Source organism: Mytilus edulis, chromosome 10 (genome assembly GCF_963676685.1).
Source record: "Mytilus edulis chromosome 10, xbMytEdul2.2, whole genome shotgun sequence".
NCBI classification, from domain to species: domain Eukaryota; kingdom Metazoa; phylum Mollusca; class Bivalvia; order Mytilida; family Mytilidae; genus Mytilus; species Mytilus edulis.
Window position 1 is genome coordinate 21,316,414 of NC_092353.1, and position 20,067 is coordinate 21,336,480.

Sequence of the window (20,067 nt, forward strand, 5' to 3'; positions counted from 1 at the left end):
TAATTGTTTTGTTATAAAAGAAGCCGTTAGATTTATCGATTTAATTGTTTTATATGTTTCATGTCGAGGTCTTTCAAGCTACAGCCTCCAAATTTAACTGTGGCGGATAGTTGGCTCATTGGAAATCGTAGCACATCTCCTAATTTTTAGCACAAGCAAATCAAATATTAAAAAACGACTTATGCAGTCTACTTTCACTCGTACGTCATTTCCCGTTCGAAAAAAAAAGATATACAATGAAAAAACATGTCATACGAAAATGGATATGATCACTTATTGTAGCCTCAATCAAAATTTAAACTTAATAATGCGTTTGATTTGACCGAAAGATAGATGATTTAACATTTGTCAGTTTTAATGCCGATGTTGTCATGATATGTCATTAAACAATGAAGGAAATTTTGAAAAATCCAAGGCAGGAAATTGACGACCCCAAACATTTTCTGTTGACCAATACATTTTGCATTTAAATATTTTGCAAAAGTCAGATTTCTACAGTAGATTTTAAAACTTGTTCAAAGCATGAACGCGTACACTCAATTACAGTTACACACACCCAAATGCATTATAATTCGCATTAGTTTAACTCTTAATTTTGTTCAAAAGATGAAGGCAGACGATTGATTACTAAACGTCATTTGCAGAATATGCATTTGGACGTTTGCATTTATTAGAAATCTTCTAAAGGATCATTCTTCTTCTTGATAACTGCTTTCACTTTTGAAACAGAACCACTCTTGCTTACAAAGGCTTTTACATGCAAGTATACTGTATTTGTCTTTACCTGAAAAATAGTTATGTAGAAAGTGTTGTGATATGTTTCCAAATAAATGTTCAGAGGGAATGTATAACCTTAGTTCTAAGAAAGTTGAAATGCAGATAGTAATTCACATTGTAAGAAAAATATACTGAACAAATTTATGTTATACTTTATATATCATAATTCGTTAATTCAAAAACATTTTAACTATGAACAACCTTTAAAAAGTAGAATTTAGAATAAATAACGACAGTTTAAGATTCAAAACAAAGGAAATAAGAACGAAAAACTTGTAAATATTGAAATCAGGAGAAACTCCTTAATTGATAAAAAAAAATGTTTAAATATTTCAAACTAAGTATGGTAGAAAATGAAACCAGTTTGATGTTAACATGTCTTCTTTATATCATATATCAAGAAAAATTTTCTTTAACAAAATTTTCCAAAGCTTCTCTTAAGTTGTTCAATCTAAACCTCCAGGATTTATACTAATGATTTTGAAGAATTATATTCCCGAACTACTATATATTATTAGTTATCGAAAACAAAACACAGTATATATAAAAAATACATTGATTTCTGTTAATATGATTGAAACTACATTTATTCAACTTCACACTAATGGCTATGCATTCTAAAATAAAAACTGAGCAATGGTGTATTTTAGTGTCATTATATGGTAAGTTTTATAAATTTCCTGTTACAAACATTTGAATATTTCGAACAACTAAGGATTTTCTTATCCCAGGAATAGCCGTATTTGGCACACAGTTTTGGAATTTTGGGTCTCCAATGCTCTTCAACTTTGTACTTGTTTGACTCTATAACTAATTTGATCTGTTCGTCATTGACGAGTCTTATGTACACGAAACGCGCGTCTGGCGTATTAAATTATAATTCTGGTACCTTTTATAACTAATTATTGTGATTCATATAATTGGTGTGGTTCAGAATAAAGATACTTGTGTTTGTATTCTATTAAAAGAGAACAAAAAGTTCAGCGCTGCTTACTTTAAACAAATATGGTGTGCCCTTTTCTAGAAACCTGTTCTCTGTAGGTTTGTATTTATCTTTGACTTATCGTGATCCATTGAATTGGTGTCATATGGTTCGGAATTGAGATACTTATATTTGCATTTTATTACAAGAGAACAGAAAGTTCAGCGCTGCTTAGCTTAAACAAAGATGTTGGTTTGTATTAATTTCTGTAACTTATCGTGATTCATATTATAGGTATCATATGGTTCTGAAAAATATACTTGTATTTGTATTTTCATTTCAAAGAACAAAAAGTTCAGCGCTGCTTACCTTTAACAAATATGTTGTTCCTTTTCTAGAAACCTCTTCTCTGTAGGAAATAATTATGAAACCTTTGTAGTCAGTTTTCATAGATTTCTCTACTTCACTTTCAAACTGAAATAGATAATATCAATCCCTTGTAACATTAAACATTCATTATTATTCATTAATTACCTTTTTTGTTTAAATAAACCTTCATAAATAAAACGTACCTTATAAGTAAAAATAATGGTACGATGTTTCCGTGAGCACATATTGGTATGTTAACTGATCCTTATATATCATATATCAGTGCTACTAAAATGTTAGGATAATATTATATTGTACACAGCACGTGTTTCTGGCATTACTTTTATAAAGTCCCTGGGGGACAACTGTCCACTAAAAAAGAAACGTTTAAGAAAATAAAAAGGACTAACCAGAAAAACCTAAAATGTCTAAAGGATGTCCGTTTCTCAGTTATAAAAATAAAAATCTTTTAAAAAGACTGTAATAAATTGATGGTAGTTTTCAGTTAATATGCAGATATGCAGAAACAATGTAGAATTGGTGTCATAGTTTTGAGGTATAAGTTATTGAAAATTTGGCGGCAAATGATTCCCTTTAGATTTTCCATACATTAAAAATTGGCACCTTATTTCTTGGTAAAACTATGAATAGATAACATGGATTTTACAAGATTTAATAATGGATGTTCAAACTAAATGTAATTATTTTGTGTTAAGTAAGGTAGGAGTAATTTTGACGGTTATAACTTATGGGTTATATACCGTTTCTGTTCTACTAGTACTAATACTCGTTATACTTTACCCTAGATGATAAAATTTATTTAATAAACAAAATCAAGACTGAGAAATGGGAACAAATAGGTGGTAGGTTCCTCGTCATCTTTGAATATTAAAATGAATGTTAAAATACATCACCTGAGTACAACTAGTTACTCATCAAAGTTTGAAATCAAAACTATTAAGTCAGAATTGTTACATATAAATCAAGACTTTACTCTTTTTATAGTAAAAGAGAATAAAATATCAAATGATGACATTAATTATTATAAAATTTATTTAAACTATGAAAACATTTTGCAAACAAATAAAACATTTGAATGACAAGAATGTGTCCAAAGTACACGGATGCCCCACTCGCACTATCATTTTCCATGTTCAATGGACCGTGAAAATGGGTAAAAAATATAATTAGGCATTAAAATTAGAAAGATCATATCATAGGGAACATTTGTACTAAGTTTCAAGTTGATTGGACTTCAACTTCATCAAAAACTACCTCGACCAAAAACTTTAACATGAAACTCGCACTTTCATTTTCTATGTTCAGTGGACCGTGAAATTGGGGTCAAAAGTTTAATTTGTCTTTAAAATTAGAAAGATGAAATCATAAGGAACATATGTACTAAGTTTCAAGTTGATTGGACTTCAGCTTCACCAAAAACTACCTTGACCAAAAACATTAACCTGATGCGGGACAGACGGACGAACGAACAGACGGACGAACGAACGGACGAACGAACGGACGCACAGACCAGAAAACATAATGCCCCTCTACTATCGTAGGTGGGGCATAATAAATGTTTTACCGTTACAGATCGAAATGACACAGGTATTATAAAATATATTCTACTTACTTTGACAGACAATCCATTAACTTTAGAATCTGCATTCCTTGCGGAGGAAAATACAGCGTGAACAGACACAAAAGCAGCAAAAAGACAGAATACAATTGCGATCTTCATCTTCAGTGTTTAATTGGTGTCCTGTTGGTGGAGTTCGACGTTTATATAACGTTTAACATTTGTAACATTTGTTAATATTGAGGGCTTGAGGTGAGAAAGATGTAATTAATCTAAAAAAATCGAGGTTTGGTAATGAAATGTTATTTAATTAAAAAATCAAGCTGTTGGATTTCGCTTTGAGGTTGAAATTTAATTTAGTCTATACATTTATTAATTTGAAAAAAAGGAATAACAATTTGTAATGTGCTTAATTTGAATTTAACTCATATACACAATACATATATTCAAACAGAGGTCTTTAAATATAAAAAATTTACAAATGAAGCTCTTGTTTACGGTCTGGAATCGTTCTCTAGACAAGCCAAAATCAAAATTATTTTCTTCAGTATTGCTATGATACCATCTTATTCAATATTCTAAAACTAACTATAGGAGGAACTTTTTATCGATTTATTACAAATGAGAACAATCGATAAATTTTGGTTGTAAAAATGTGAGCACATAACAACTAGCGTATTTTCAAATTTTCATGTGTACTAATAAGATGAGTCCAACGTTGAAATACAAAATTTCTAAGTGATGCCAACAATTGCAAGTACTTTTTTTTAATCCGTTTTAACGAATTGAAGGAATTGGAGACAACTCTTCATCCAAGTTCCAATGTGAAAAAAGTAAACAATTAGAAGTCAAAATACGGCATTTTCACGGAGCCTTGGCTCAAACCGAAGCGCAACCAATAACAGGGCCTCATATTAATAGCGTTAAATAGTTGCTAATTTTCACCCTAACCTTTATTGTATTTTGGTCAATGAATTGGCCTCATACGCATTACTTGCACATATGGATTACTTAAGGACCGTTTTCGGATTAGCTAGATTGTATCAATTGTTATCATGAAAAAAACCCCAGTACTTCATCTTTTTTTTTTTATAATGTAAGCATTGGCAAAGGTTGTCATTCACATCAAAAGCTAACCAATTTGAAACCTTTCAAGTCATATGAAACGAGTGAGTGGTGAAAACAAATGTTTATCCATTTCTTTTGCTAATGCATGTATATATCAAAAACTTAGTGATGTTCTCATTTTTTACGCAAAAATAACGTAGAATCGTCAATTTGTTTTCTCTCTGTGTGTTATGATTTAACAAATATGGCTGCTCATTAAATGCCGTGTTTTGAAGCCGAAGTTTACCGATTATCACCTTATAGTAAACAAATAACAAAAACATGGATATTAAGCACGTGTTTAACATGTACAATCAGAGAATTGTTTATTTTAATGACAGATCCATGCGTATTGCGACGACCGGATTTTTACGAGGAGGGTTACGCTAAGGTCACTATGCATACGGAAAATATGTCGGCAAATTGCTTCCTGGAAGGAAGTAATTAGAAATAAGCAAACTTCTTCTAAATTTGGACAAATTAAAGAATTTTCCTCAGAAAAAAGTATATGTACATAAGTTTTATAATGAAAACTATCCATTTAATTATAAAAAACATATGCATATTTATTCAGAAGGTTAATTTATGATACTGTTGTCAGGGTCATTAAAGATTGGATTGTTTGGAATAAGTATTGATTCACTCATAGGGACTTTGCACAATTAAACACATTATTCTAAAATCAGTTGTTGGCATGAAACGTATAATGCTCTTCTTGTATAATTTATAAATGATGTTATGATCCTTAACTTCTCACGAAATGAATTGTGCTTCATTTTCATATGATGAGGACATAACCTTTCAATAAGATTGATTGAGGTCTGGAGCTGGCGTGCCAATATCTGCTAGTATTCTTTTGTAAGTATGTATTTATTACGCTTAGTTAATTTTGTTACCTTTTTTATCATCGGCCTCGGACTTCTTGAAAACTGATTTTTACTTTGCGTATTGTTTTGTGTGTGTTTATACTCATATATATTAAATGTAGAAGGTTGATATCTCACCAAAAATATTTTTTTTAAGATTGTCGTAAATCAGCAACCTCGGGCTTTTGTTTTATTGAATGTTTATTTTTAAAATTATTTTGTTTCATTTATCTGTTTCAGAGTTTAGTATGACGTCCGTTTTCGCTGAACTAGTACGCACTGTCCAGGGGCTAGCTGACGCCCGCATTAGAGTGTGGGATTTTCACGTTGTGTTGAAGACCTATTGGTGACCTTTGGCTCTGTTGTCTTTTTGACAAATTCCCCATTTTCATACTCAATTATATGATAACTAGCTGACACTTCTCCTGAATCGGACATACCACTAAAATCCCTGAACTCCTGACCCCTAAACCCTCTTTTGTAAATATTATAAATGCAAATTTCCACTGCTACATAAATTTATTTTTTTCGGCATATTCGTAATGTAAAAAAGAAGATGTGGTATGATTGACAATGAGACAACTCTCCACAGGAGACCAAAAGGACACACAAATTAACAACTATAGGTCACCGTACGGCCTTTAACAATGATCAAATTCATACCGCATAGTCAGCTGTAAAATGGCCCCGAAATGACAATGTAAAACAATCCAAACGAGAAAACTAACTGCCTAATTCATGTACAAAATGAACGAAAAACAAAGATCAAACACATAAACCAACGACAACCACTGAATTACAGGCTCATGACTTGGTACAGAAACATGTGACTGTTATGTCCTTTTTGGATCAAAATTAAAAAAGAATCGTAACGTCAAAATTCATGATACCGTAACAACTAATAAGATAAGTGTCTTCTTACACTTACAAATAACTGAAACAAAAAAATATGGTACAGCACATCGTGATAATTGAATTTAAGGACAATACTTTAATGTATTAAGGTTTATTACCTATCATTTTTGAACACTTTAAATAAAACAGATATTGATAAGCTTATCATTATGTACAAATAATCTTAGAGTACAAAAAAAATCATAAAAATATACAACTAACTATGCAATTTACATCATATTGCTGTTCACGAGTAACAAAGTAATTGGGCTACTGTTGCTGTTTTATTTTTCATTACTCTTTTGATAACCTTGACAAATACTATATTCGATAATAATAATGATAATTCATTATTATCATCAAATATAGTATCATTATTATCTGTTTATATGCCTGTGTTAAATGCCTGCGGTAACTTTTAAATTTAAAACTATATTATATTTGCCCTTGTGGCATTTGTTCTCATAAATAGTATTGAAGGTTATGAATATAAGCATGTTTTAGTAATCAAGGTCGTAATCAAATATACAGAAGAGTTTTTTATTCTCTGTTTGTGCTTTTTTGTTACTTTCAAATATCTATGCGATCTTAATTGTATGTGTACCTCAGATGTGATCAGAACAATATATTCGCAATATCAAGTTCTTTATTCTTTCTAACCTCCTAAACCACTCTGAAAGTTGGTACTACATTTCAATACACTTTGTCTTCCGTCATTCTGTCCGCCCACCCCTCTATTCACCCAACAAAGTTTCCGGTACACTATTTTTCCAAAATTCTAAACCGACTGAAATCACTTTCCCTGCAGCTTGATGGTTACGAGGTGGAACGTGTGAACAAATTTCGGATCCAGCAAATACCTACTTTTTATTTGTCGAAACTTTGAAATTTCTGAAATGAACTTGTTGGCGTCACCAAGATTGTTATGCTACTTATCAGGTTGACTCCAAATTGGGTCATCAAACCAGATCAATCTAAAGTAGGTTGTTAGATAGTTATCATAGGTACTTTTTTTGAATATATTACGCCAGACGCGCGTTTCGTCTATATAAGATTTATCAGTGTCGCTCAGATCAAAATAGGTATAAAGCCAAACAAGTACCAAGTTGAAGAGTATTGAGGACCCACAATTCCAAAAACTGTGCCAAATACGACTAAAGTAATCTATGCTTGGGATTTGAAAATCCTTAGTTTTTCGAAAAATCATACTTTTGTAAACAGGACATTTAAAAAAATGACCATACAATTGATATTCATGTCAACACCGAAGTGCTGACTATCGGACTACTGAAACCATCGGGGAAGGAACATCGATCAGCAGTGGCATCGACCCAGTGGCGAAACTTGACACTTTGTAAAAAAAATCAAAATAAGTGTAATGAATGATAAGCAGTGTTTGAAAATTAACTTTGCAGTTGATATTGTTAAGCACTCAAAGTTTCTAGGCAGTGGAACATATTTCGTGGTAGTTAAATGAACAATATGTAAAATGTAGGGAAAAAGTAAAATCACTAAAATACTGAACTTAGAGGAAAATCAATTCGAAAGTCCATAATCACATGGCAAAATCAATTAACAAAACGCATCAAAAAAGGAACGGACAAGAACTGTCATATTCCTGACTTGGTACAGGGATTTCCAAATGTAGAAAATGGTGGATTAAACCTAGTTTTATAGCGTTAACCTCTCACTTTGACGACAGTCTCATCAAATTCCGTTATATTTACATTGATGCGTTCACTAAACAGACACAATAAATAAAATAGTCAGAATATGGGTACATCAGTTATCATCGTATAACAATTTTAAAAGGAACAATTTCACAGAACACATAAACATCTATCTACATGATTGATTTGTGTGTCTGACGTCAGAAATTTGTATACGTCACATAGATTTGTCTTTCAATGTGCATGCAAACAATTTTAAAATTCACCTAGGCAATGTTAGCATACAGGGTTAAAAAATCAAAAGTATAAGAATAAATTTCAGAAATAGATTTAAACTAGTCCAAAAGTTATATATAGAATTTATCAGAACCGACAAATAGTTAATTCCACTACGCGATTGAATGATTTTGACGTTTGTGGTTCAACGAATATTGTAATTCATAATAGAAATATATCATAATGACATAAAATAGAACAATATCATACTGATGGGATCTTTTAAAGTACAGATTCACGTTATAAGAACCAAAGAAATACAAAAAGTCGCATATACAAAACACACCACCAAAAAAACGTAAGACAATACAAACACATTGACGAGATGTATAAGCACCGAGCCACGTCAAACGAATATCACATAAAACCATTCAACAGCAAAAGTAATATTAATAATAGAACAAAGACCAAACCAAATAACTATAAAACACATTGTTAAGATGATAAACAACATCAGTACGCAGAAGCTACACATCAAGAACATCGTGTATTATCTGTGAATACGGAATATTAATCAACAAAGTCTTGGTACCTTCTGATGAACTTTTTTAGAAAAAGAACGAGACGTTCTTTGACATACCCCTGTTTCACCAACTTTCTACTCAGACACTGATGACGTTTTACAAAGTCTGAGTATGAGCTGCAAGCTCTTGAATATCAAATAAGTTAGGAAATATATATCCCGTATGCAGGTGAAGCTGGTATATTGCTACTAAGGTGGGGGAAATTTATAATTTCAAAATTAAAATCGTCTCGTTTGTCATATATTCTGGTACTGAGATGACTGTGTAAGTCAAATTCGAGATATAAGTCTAAAAATGAAGCGGAGGAAGCCGTGTCTGTTGTGTCTTTAATCTCTAGTCCTGGGGGATATATTAATGGAACCCAATCAGAAAAGTTCGGATTGTTTAAGGAAAGAACATCATCAATATATCTGAAAGTGAAATTAAATAATCTGGCTTCTTTGATCCTCTTGGTTTTGACAAGTGTCTGGAGGAACTCCGATTCATATGAAAATAAGAAGAGATCGACAAGAAGAGGCGCACAGGTTCACTTATACATTTATTACAAAAGTGTGGAGATTACATATTGCAATACAATTCCACAAATAATGTTGGAAAGCATATATAGACATTTAAATTTATTCACTCAGTAATGTACACTTTGTTGTTGATCTTTTTAAGGTAACAATACAGTCCGCCTTTTCAATTTTTAAAAATTAGTTTCCTCAAAACTTCTTATTGTTTTCTTTGAAATCTTTAAGGTTGTGCTTAAATGAGGTTAAGGAATTTTTGTCAAATGTTTGGACTATTGTTTTTTCCTACTTAACAGGGTAAAAAAACATAACCCGAAACTCATGTTTCTTTTCAAAAAAGACTTCAATATGTCATAAAAGGTCGTGATACCTAAATTATAAACAAAGCGAATATAAGGTTTAAGTCCGATTAAGCCTTTCCCGCCATTTAAAAAAATAATAAATATCACTTCAAGCAGCTATATAACCTATCATTATTTTTCGCTCTTTTTGTAACTCTTCTATTATTTTAATTCTAAAATCTAGATTTTTAAAATTTTACCTAAGGATATTCGTAATTCATTTTAAAGCTGAAATATTATCCTATCTTAATCTTTCCATAAAATTATTTTTGGTATAAATGATTAAAAAACATAACCCCAACATAATTCTATCAATGAAATACTATTTTTGATTCTATATCTAAAAAGAGATAAATGGAACTGTGAAATTACATATCAACTTAAAACTATGCAGTAAAAGATATTTTCATACTACCCATGTCCTCTACAAAATAGAACAGTTGCTTTTATAGTACAAGTAAAAAAGTACTAATATCCATGTGATTTGTCTAGAATGAGGATTGTTGCTGATTTCCGATTCAGATAAACATTATATTGCCTTAGTAATATAAAAATAAGGCGATGAGGTATGATTGCCAATAAGTAATCTATCCACCAAAGTTCAAATAAAAAGGATGTTAGCAATTCTAGGCAATTGTACAGCCTTCAACAATGAGGCGAAAAAGCTGTATAATCAGCTATAAAAGTCCCTGACATGAAAAATATAAAGCAATTCAATTGACAAAAATTGCTGGCTAATTTATAAAAAAAACAACAATTAACGAAAAACAAATATGACAGACATTGATCTACGGGCTCCTGACTTGGGATAGGCACATACAGAAATGGTGGAGTGAAACATGCTCGTGAGCACTCAAGCTTCCCCTAAATGGAGACAGTGATGATACTCAGACCAATACATAGAAAGAAAAACATCAAACAAAAACAGACCGGATATTGCAGGGAATCTATTCAGACTTTATCCATAAAAACAAAAAGGACACTAGGTACATTATCTGGGAATGCTTGAAGTAGCTGACAGCTAGTTGTAACCAAAAGCTACTCTTATACATTTATATCGACCTATATGTGCTTTCACTTTAGTTTTAATCATGTCCATTATTTTGATGTTTTTATTTACAATTAATTTACTCCCTGTTTTTGACATCAAAATGCCTCTTGAAATTAAAAAAAATGTCCAGATAGATAAAAAAAAAAAACCCACAAAGGTTAAAGGTTTCTCTGGAACAAGGCAAAAAATCGGATCTTAAATGAATACGCGATTTGATATTCTGACGATAAACAATTAAAAACAATTGACAAGAGACCAAATCGGCAAACAAATTAAACTGCTTCTGCAAAGTCAACTAGTGCACAATAAAGTTTCTTATTTTTCTCTTCATCAACTTATATAGAATATGTATACCAAATGTACTACCCACTGTGCAATAACCTTTCATAATTAATTAAACTCATCATTCAAATTGTGTACAGCAGACGCTCCTGGTTAGCCCGCCTGGTTCTGCATACTAAACAAAATTTACTTATCCTAAATGAAAATAAAATAAACCGATGCTTATACAACTGAATACCAATTGATATTGACTTATCAATAGTGGTTTCCCATTTATCCCAGCAAGTGAACTAAGCAAAAAGTTCAAAGTCAATAATCATGACTGAGGTAGACGGGATAAATAACGAAGTGCAAATAATAATACTATTTAAAAAATACCATTGTGTAACTACTTATAGTTGCCCTCAAACTGACCGTATCACAAAATTATACAATGATAACGGCGACGTTCCTCCAGAAACAGCGCGCCTCAGACCCATTTTACAACTTCAAAGGGGCGAGACAAAAAATTTAGTTTCAAACTTCCTCATGCAAAGTTAACTAGATTCCATTTGGTTATTCTTGTATGTCCTTTTTGCATGATCGCATGGCTCATTATGTGCTAAAAAAATTATACATCCCCAGTTTTTAGTTTTGGTATGAGCGTTCCAGATAAAGATAAATCCAGAAAATCGCATCGTAATTATAAATTACAGAAAAATTGCAAGATTTTCCTTAGGGACTTAAATTTAAGATTTTTTTTTTTTCAATTTATCAACTTAAAATGTACGCAAAATAAGGATCCGACTCCCTGAGACAAAGTTGACCTTAGAGGAATTTTGCCTAGTCTCTTAGTCTCTCTCTAGTTTACTACTCGTCGAGTGTTGAGGTCTGATTCATCCTTACATCCAAAATGAAGGGTTTGAGCATGTATAATAGGTTACTTATTTCAGCCCAGTGTTTACCAGCATCATGGTATTGTGAACGTACATAGTTTTCTGTTTTATCATGCATTGACATATATATTACTAGTGATTATTAATTAAGTGCACTGTATAGAAGAGTTTAATGTTTTTTTTATATACTAACTGGTAGGAGCAGTGATTGAATACTGCTAATAATAAGATTTGAGTGGAAAATATAAATCGTTGCCATGGTAACGGACACTCTTATTTCTGGTAGTTAAGTGTTGTAAAATCTTTCAAAACTCGGCTAAATCACTACTTTTCTAATAACGTTTATACGATAAATTGATAAAACTTGGTTTAAAATTCACGGTAGTTCAGATGCAGTGAACCTAACGTATAGTATGCTACTCATGCATATTTTTTACTTATCTGAATCATAGAAATTTGTGAAACTATCAAATTTTCTCGTGTGTGTTTCTCTGAGAAGTGCAAATGTCTACAGCATAGCTCTTATTGTAGTAATTAGTTTTGAATATTATTTTAACAAGATAAATAAAATATAGCTTGGGACCCTATTTAATTTTATCGACATAGCAACATATATTTTTTTCTTGGAAACGAACTTATTATTTGTAGAATTCGAAGTATAAAAACTTTAATGTCCTAAATTGTTTCCAAACCTTAGAGAAAATGCATAGAAATATATAGATTCTGACTGTAATTTTTCATCGTCAAGTATTGTTACCATGGAAACAAATTCTACTTATAACATCATCCATTCAAAAGATATATAAATGGAATTTCATGTAAGTTAACTACATATGTTGTAAGCTGAATGTTCGAAGGAGAATGTAACTGTATGTTTTTCTTTGTGTCTTGTCTGTGCTTTTTGAGAAGATGAAATAAAATTGAACCTTGTTAGGAAAATTGCTGCAACGTTCGGTCATATTTTGTATCACAAAAAAGTTAACAGTTGATGGACTTCATAGGACTGCAATAGCCAACCCTGACTTTAGGCAAGGTACGTCTAATCATTGTACTCTTGTAATAAAATGTCCCTTACAAGTTGTAAGAAATTAAAAAAATTGGGCACAATTCTCAATTCCCTAGGGCAATATCTTTCACAAATGTTATCCAATCAGAAAGAATCTGGAACTTGATCAATAACTTACAATCTTAAGCTTGCATACAGTAAAATATATAATCATTTTGTCGGAGCATTTCCAGACAAAAACACGAGAAAATATCAAAATGATAGGTTTAAGCTTTCCTGGTAAAGGTGAATTAAGCAAATGGAACATTAGAAGATATTTTAGATATTAAAGATAGATAATTAAAAACGACAAACATTTTCCTTTGAAAAATAATTGACATCAAAATAATTCTCCGTCAGGTTTTCTACAACATTACAAATATCCGAAATATAAAAAAGTAATTATGCAATAAATCAAATGCATTATCATTTGCATCATTTCAAGTATCAACCTTGTTGTAATAAAAAAAGACAGATGATTGATAATCCGAAGTCTAACATCAAAATATGCTTTTCGACATCTGAATTTATTAGAAATCTTCTAAACGATCATTTTTCTTCTTTAGAACCGCTTTAACTGCCGAAACAGCACCGCTCGTGCTCACAAAGGCTTTTACATGCAAGTATACTTTTTTTGTCTTTACCTGAAAAATAGGAAAGTAGAACATTCTGTATTATCTTCTCAAATAAATGTTCAGGAAGAATATAGTAACTCCCTTCTAAAGAAGTCTGCCTTGCATATGTAAATGAGCATTCCCAAAAAATAAGCTGGACAAGATCTGAAAATTTTTCACCAAATATCTTAGTTGAAACAGAAATGATTTAAAACACATTAAAACCCCTTTCTATATAGTGCTGAAAGGTGTGAGCGTGTACAAAAGTTACAGGTTGCTCTCGAGATAAACATACTATCGGTATGCAAAAACATTAAAAGAATAAAAGAAAAAGTCTGTGTATACGAACTCTACCGCTATACCTATAAGTTATATAAAGATATAGATGTATAACTCTAGAATCGTAAGTCATTTACTGTCATAATTCGAACTTTGTGTACGGATTTTAGTTCCTAGCATTGTGTATGAGTTTCATAACAATAAGATGTGGAAACGAAACTGTCAATGGTATTACGTTATGCCCCTCTTTCCTACGGCGGAGCATAACACAAATATGGCAAACAGTTACCAACGACACCACTGAATTAATAGCTTTTGAATGAAATGTCATTTGAGCTGTTGAAAATATTTGCAATTTTCCAATTCAGAAAGGTGGCATTACTTGAGAAAGTAACTGACTCACTGCCAAAGAATGCGAAATCTGTCTGCGAGTTTTGGTTCTTAGTATTAAGTGTCATAAAATTTGGAGGACAATAACGTTAGACATGTGAGTGTGCGGATCAGAAACGACTGACGATCAAGGGTAACACTAAATTCGCCAGTTGACTACGGCATTGGAATAAAAACATATATGTCAGACAGCAACAAACGATAATCATTGAATTAATGGCTCCGAACTAAACTGTCATATGAGCTTTCCGCTGTGGTTAACTTAAATATAAGTTCAACAAATATTGCAACATGGTTGAAATCGCCAATTGACCCATAGATGAGTAATTGACCCTTAAGGTGTAACAGCACTTATTCGACCCCAGTCAGAAAGCACATACCAGAAATAAGAACATATTTTACACAAAAAAGTTCCTACGCATTGGTTTACCATTCAATATTTGTGGAATAATTTGGTAATTGTGGTATCAAATGAAAGTTAAATTGTTGGTGACTATTGTAGACAACATTTGACTTATACTTTTAAATGAAAATAGTTGCATGAAATTTAAAAAGAAGGGTACATTTGTCATGTTTGTCAGATCTGAAGTTCCTGTTTCGGTAAAATCGAAGTTTAGGGAACCATTTGTCTGGCGTACTAAATTATAATCCTGGTACCTTTGATAACTATTTACACCACTGGGTCGATGCCACTGCTGGTGGACGTTTCGTCCCCGAGGGTATCACCAGCCCAGTAGTCAACACTTCGGTGTTGACATGAATATCAATAATGTGGTCATTTTTACAAATTTCCTGTTAACAAAACTTTGAATTTTTCGAAAACTAAGGATTTTCTTATCCCAGGCATAGATTACCTTAGCTGTATTTGGCACAACTTTTTGGAATTTTGGATCCTCAATGCTCTTCAACTTTTTACTTGTTTGGCTTAATAAATATTTTGATATGAGCGTCACTGATGAGTCTTATGTAGACGAAACGCGCGTCTGGCGTACTTAATTATAATCCTGGTACCTTTGATAACTATTGTCTACTATATGCAATTAAAGGTATGTTGACTTTATTCAGTATAATACACCATATGGTGTTGTTTTGACCTGGAATGATCGTCGCTTTATTTGAACTTAGGACAAAAGAGCTGTTTATATAAAAAAGTAGATGTGGTATGATTGGCGATGAGACAACTATTCAGAAGTGACCAAATGACACAGAAATGTGCCTGATTCGGCGAATAAAATAGTGGTGTCCTTTTTAAAGATGATATTACCCATTGCAGATACCATCATTTATATACGAAAAATGCAAGTTTGTATTTTCTTTTCAAAATTTCATGATTCATATTATGGATACATTATGATTAAGAATAAAGGTGCTTGTGTTTGCTTTTTGTTTTATTACGAGAAAACGGAAATTCACCGTTTCTTACCTTAAGCAAATACTTTGTTCCTCTTCGAGATACCTCTTCTCTGTAGGAAATAATTATGAAGCCGTGGTACTGAGTTGCCATCGCACTCTCTACTTCGCCTTCTACCTGAACAAAATGAATTGAAGCCGTTGTCAAATTTTATATTTTCTTTTCTTTTTATATATATATATATGAAAAAAAATTTGTTCTTATTTACAAAATAAACCAAAGTAATAAGGACAAAAAGGTCAAGTTTTGGTCTAAGAATATTATTTTTGTATAGGTATTTCAAAGGACAAGATACGATAAGGCCTACTTTTTTTGAAAGCTACTTATTATGTTAAAATATTCCCTAATGCTTGAAGCTTGTTAGAATGAACTCCAAAACCAATAACTTTAGCAACTGAGTGAGGTGAGGGGCTAAACTTCCTGTTATTATTCAAATATTGCAATTATTTTTCACTCTTCAGGTCTTTTGTACAACATTTTTTTTAGTTTTTAAGTGCCTGCACCAACGTGACCCAGGATTTTTTTATTCGAATGTCATAAGCACTGTTTTTGCTGTCTAAATCGACGTAAATTTCTCTGGGTCAGGTAGGCGCACCCTATTAAATTTTAAGAAACAATGACCAAAAATCGTAATTTTTCCTTCTTTTGGCGTTTTTTTATGCCCTTTAACCCCCTAACCTCACCCATTTTCTGAAAATAAATGGTTTTGAAGTTCAGCCAAACAAACTTCAAACATAAGGGAATATTTTTAACGTGATAGGTAGCTTTCCCAAACAGAATTTGAAAAATGAGAAAATAGGGGGGCCAAAAACAGGCCTTATCGTACCTTGTCCTTTGTTTGGAAATGCATAAAACCAAAACATATAAATGAATTTCATCAGATGTTTGATGAAATAACATCACATTTTTTGTGTTTGAGTTCACTTTCATGTTATTAAAACACATGAAACAAACATATTTGATACATCATCTCGATTTAGATTCTATCATTTTTTATTTAGGATAATTTGATAATATTTGAATTTCAAAGTACTGAAAAATATGTGGGTTAAGTGATATGCCTTTGCAATGATTCTTAACAACATAATAGATGTGGTTGAATAACAAATGTTTACTTAATACTTTGACAACAGACTTTACACCTGGATCTTAAAAATGAATTACTCCTAAATTACTTTATTTTTTGTATGTGATATCTAAGATTATCATTCTTCAACCTCTGCACATTTTTACTGTTCTGCCTGTGCCGAGTAAGACACATGGCAGGTGTTATTAAATAGTCCGTTTCATTATGTGTTGGTGTTTGTTTCGGTGGCAGTTCAGTGTAACTGTTGTTTCGTTATTTTACTTTCTTAAATTTGATGTGTTTCCCTCAGTTTTGGTTTGTGACCCGACTTTCTTTCAGTTAAATCAAGTTATGACTATTGAACAGCGGTATACTTCTATTGCCTGTGTTTATTCTACTCTTTCACGAAATATCAAATTATTTTTTTTTTAAATTCTTTTTGAACTTTCGAAAATCACCCTTAGCAACGGATCATACAATAGTTTTAAGTTAACTAAATGCAAAAAAGTACATTGAATGATGCTAAATAAATTGCAAATACAATTGTTTTTAAAATACAACTGTCACAATAACGAGGGTAATTGATTTGTTTGTGAATATATATATATAGGTTTTAAAGAGCTAAATTGAAAGAACGTCATTTCTACTATGGCTTAAAATTTTACGATTGCACAATATTAGTTGAAGTAATAGAGAGATAAGCATAAAGAAGTAGAATCCTGACTGAAAGTTTTAGTTAATACATTATTCACCACTAGATTACTGTATACCATTAATTACACAAAAGTTACCAAATCGATTAATGTTTAGGAAACGAATATTTTTAAACGGTTTGAAAGTATATAAGTCAAACATCACGAAAATAATAAAAAAATGAATAAATATATTAAAACAAAAACATAATTAAAATGCTAAGGAGCAAATTTTACGAATATGAACCCATTAAAGGAACTCGATGATTGAGTGTCAAGCATAGTTAATAGTGTAATACCACCATTGATGTTCCCCTATTAGTGTTTTAAAAAAAATGTGCAGAATTTATCTTTGTTTCAAATAAAGAAATACTTGGCATGAAAAAAAAAGAAAAAATTCACATAACATTTCATTGCATATAAGAAAATAACCATCACTGAAAGTTAACCAATCAAATGTATCCCCTTATTTTATTTGTGTACAAGGTTTATTCACCATGTAACCTTTAGATTATAAAACATTCTATAGAAATCCCAAATAAAAAATAATGGTGCTTTGAATACCCAAGACATATGTTTATGACACAGAAATGTTTTACTGCAATAAAATGTAGGATTAATTACCTTCAACTGTCAAGTTCAAGGGAATATTTTATTTCGACCTATTTTCGTATACAACCAGATGTGACGTACCATGATTTGGTGGTATTACACCTGAACGTTAAAAAATAATGGAGAACAATTCTTTTTCTACACATTGCATTCTTCGAGTTACTAATTTGTATGTGGTGCATAAGTCCCATGGAGAATGTTAAATAATGAATGTCAGCTCCTGTTCCAAAACATGTCACCGGAACATAACAACTAAAATGGATGTTGTGCATGCCAGCATTGTTACAGATAAAGCAGGTTTATCTTTATTTTAAAGTACAAGTACAAAGAGAAGAAGTATTGTATGATAGTAAAATTCACCAATTTCATCAAATTTTATTTTCTGTCATTTGATTACAAAAATTTAAAATATTATAAAAAATATGATAATTAATTACAATACTATGTAAACCAAATAAAATCATTACGTGTTAATATTTTTTAATAACATAAATTCTACTCACTTTAACAGCCAATGCTTTGACTTTGGAATCTGCTTTCCTCATGGAAGAATATGCTGCCTGAACAGTCACAACAGCAGCCAAAAGACAGAATACAATAGCGATCTTCATCTTTAGTGTTTAATTGGTGTCCTGTTGCTGGAGTTGGACATTTATATAGCTGTCCAAAAGTTCAAAACTTGTTAATATAACGTGCTTCAGGTTATAAAATTGTTATTAAACTGAGAAAAAAACAAGCTGTTGTATTGCAAAATTCGTTTTTATTAAAAACATTTGCTTTAAGGTTTAAATTATTTTAATACATACATCATTGAATTGAAAAAAGGCTTGACCATGAAATATTTATAGAATAACTAATTGAAGAATTCAAATAGAGAAACATATACAACGAGTGACCGAACAACACATTAGTGTACGTAGCTCATGACTTAATTACATTTCATTTCTAAATTCGAATATAAAAAGTCTATACATTTAAAGGGTTTTAACAAACCTATAATCTCTGGCAAATAGTGGATATGTTCAGCGTTACACTACAGAATAAGGAGGCATTCCACAAAATTTCACACTTTGGGAAAAAGAAAAATTCTAAAAAATCAAAAATATTTCCCCTAGTAATGCAACGGTGCTCATTGTATTCAACATTCATTACTTTATAAAAATAGACATAACTTTTGTCTATCGATATATTACAAATAAGGAAAACAAATCAATTTCAAATAATGATTTCCTTATAGAATATGAGAGTATCGTCAAAATTTCCCGCGTTCTTAATGAAACAGTACATTTCTATTTGACGTAAGAAGCCTCTACATGTTTTTTTATTCTTCTCTACGAATTAAGAGACACAAGGTGAATTATATGGTTGATGTTGATTATGTTTTTCTCATACACATTACTTGTCGCTATGGATAATAAAGAAAACTTTCACACTGTTAAAAAATGGGCTGGCCGAACTGTAAACTGCCACGTATATATCAGTGGAGTATTGCGGAGCACGTACTGATAAACAGTATGTGTCGAAGATGGAGACGGAGATGTGATACTAGTAGCAGTCGTTTTACATTTATGATGTTATTTAGAAGAATGTTATCATTGTCTTATAGGAACATGTAATTTTGTTAAACAAAAAAAAAATCCCAAACAAAATAAAAAAACAAAACAAAACAAAACCAAAAGACCAAATGCAATATCATAAAATTGACAGAGAATAAAATGATGATATACACTGTAAAAGATTGTTATAAACATTTCTTATGATAATTCTTGTAATCAGATTTGTTACTTTCGGAGCTTCCACTCGATGCGGGTTTTTTTGTCGTAAAATAGGAAAATTTAGTGCTTTTATCGCAGAGCAATTGAGGAATATTAGTTATTTTCTCCTATGCTGTTTTTTGTAATATATATCTGCGG

The 20,067-nt window shown here is 31.3% G+C and overlaps 2 protein-coding genes across 2 annotated transcripts; both read right to left on the reverse strand.

The window, feature by feature from the left end:
- Positions 1-619: 619 nt before the first annotated feature.
- LOC139492380 (cystatin-A3-like) lies at positions 620-3,870 on the reverse strand. The gene is made up of 3 exons (XM_071280586.1): positions 3,702-3,870; positions 2,069-2,173; positions 620-784 (listed from the first exon to the last, which is right to left on the reverse strand). The coding sequence occupies exons 1-3, from the start codon at positions 3,807-3,809 to the stop codon at positions 671-673; spliced, it is 327 nt and encodes a 108-aa protein (XP_071136687.1). The 5' UTR covers positions 3,810-3,870; the 3' UTR covers positions 620-670.
- Positions 3,871-13,566: 9,696 nt separating this feature from the next.
- Positions 13,567-18,810, reverse strand: LOC139492381 (cystatin-A2-like). Its single transcript, XM_071280587.1, has 3 exons — positions 18,658-18,810; positions 15,797-15,901; positions 13,567-13,734 (listed from the first exon to the last, which is right to left on the reverse strand). The coding sequence occupies exons 1-3, from the start codon at positions 18,763-18,765 to the stop codon at positions 13,621-13,623; spliced, it is 327 nt and encodes a 108-aa protein (XP_071136688.1). The 5' UTR covers positions 18,766-18,810; the 3' UTR covers positions 13,567-13,620.
- Between the last annotated feature and the right edge of the window lie 1,257 nt (positions 18,811-20,067).